This window comes from Mastomys coucha, unplaced genomic scaffold (assembly GCF_008632895.1).
Source record: "Mastomys coucha isolate ucsf_1 unplaced genomic scaffold, UCSF_Mcou_1 pScaffold4, whole genome shotgun sequence".
Taxonomy (NCBI): Eukaryota; Metazoa; Chordata; class Mammalia; order Rodentia; family Muridae; genus Mastomys; species Mastomys coucha.
The window spans coordinates 2,752,769-2,754,085 of record NW_022196910.1 but is presented as its reverse complement, the minus strand read 5'-3'; the positions used below and the strand labels follow the sequence as shown (position 1 = coordinate 2,754,085).

The 1,317-nt window shown below is 36.7% G+C and overlaps 1 protein-coding gene across 1 annotated transcript in view; it reads right to left on the bottom strand.

Annotated features, from left to right (window-relative positions):
- Positions 1–599, bottom strand: part of LOC116076490 (vomeronasal type-2 receptor 116-like) — a 9,103-nt gene extending 8,504 nt beyond the window's left edge. The window contains exon 1 of the mRNA XM_031350330.1: positions 231–599. Coding sequence (XP_031206190.1) covers positions 231–599 — 369 coding nt within the window. The remainder of the gene's footprint in view (positions 1–230) is intronic.
- Between the last annotated feature and the right edge of the window lie 718 nt (positions 600–1,317).

Sequence of the window (1,317 nt, the reverse complement as noted above, 5' to 3'; positions counted from 1 at the left end):
CCTATTCTTTCTACCAAAAGCAAAATTATTTTGTTAAAAGGAATATTCCACAGGCCATCACATCATGTACATAGACATGTGAATACATTGATATCTAAATAATGGACTATTTGCTACCTCTTATAGATTATCAAATGGGATGAAAAAGAATCTAGCATAACTAGTTTGAGAACTTTTAAAGCATATGATGCCATGTTGGTGAATTTAAAATTCAAATAAAGGTACATTACCTGCCAGGGAAATGACATACTCCAATCTTTATTTGCCTGTGGTTGAACTTGAACTAGACTGAGAGTCATCTCATGAAGACTGTGGGCCACTGCATACACAGCATTGTATACATTGTAACTCTCTTCAGTCATGGCCATTTTAAAAATACTGCCTGGCAACATTTCCAAGGAGGCATTGGGCAGACAGTTTTCAGTGATTCTACAGTCAGAATGCAAAGTTGTACAACTGAAATGTTCGATCCACAAGAAATGAAGAAAAATGTCTTCTGGGTACTTGAAAGGGGTGGCTTCCTGCACAAAATTAGTGAAGCCAGCAATCTCCCCATGATGGGGTGAAAAAGTGAGAGCTCCATGGGATAATTCTAACATGGTATATTGTTCAAAGGTTTGGCTAGCCCATTTTGAATTCATAACCCAAATTTTTTTCATTTTGTCCTTTCTATAGCTACTTTCTATTACAGTTAATAGAAAATTAGAGGGTCCATAAAGTACAATCACATCTGTTGATGACTCTAGAATATGCACCTGATTATGGGTTAGCACCTGATACAGTGATTCCCCCCAAAATGTTACTGTTTCCACAAAAGCTATGCAGACTCCATTTTTGTCCAGCTCATTTCTCAAGTCTGATAGAAACTGAGCACCTCTGTGGTCATCTGTGATGAGCAGTCCCACCCAGGTCCAGCTGAAATGAAGCATCAAAGAGGCAATACCACAGAACAGAGATGTGTCTTTTGCAGCCACCTGGTACAGAGCTGGAAACTGCTTTCTTTCAATTTGACCTTGATCAAAAGGCCCAAAAGTAAGCTGAAAAGAGTACAGTATTTTCAAAATGAGAACAAGAATTGCCATTAAAACAGCCTTAGTCTTAAAAAACATAAATAAATTACAAAGGTAGAACTCTGCTCACTAGTTCTTAATGTCACATCTTACCTTCTGAGTGTTTCCAGAATATTACTGAAAATTCTCAAAGTTTCCAGCTACCTTGTGTACTGTTCATCCTCCTTAATATTTAAAAGTAAAATAATAATAATGATGATGTTCTTTTAAGTTAAGTAATCAGAATCTCTCCTTCTCATTTTGCAAA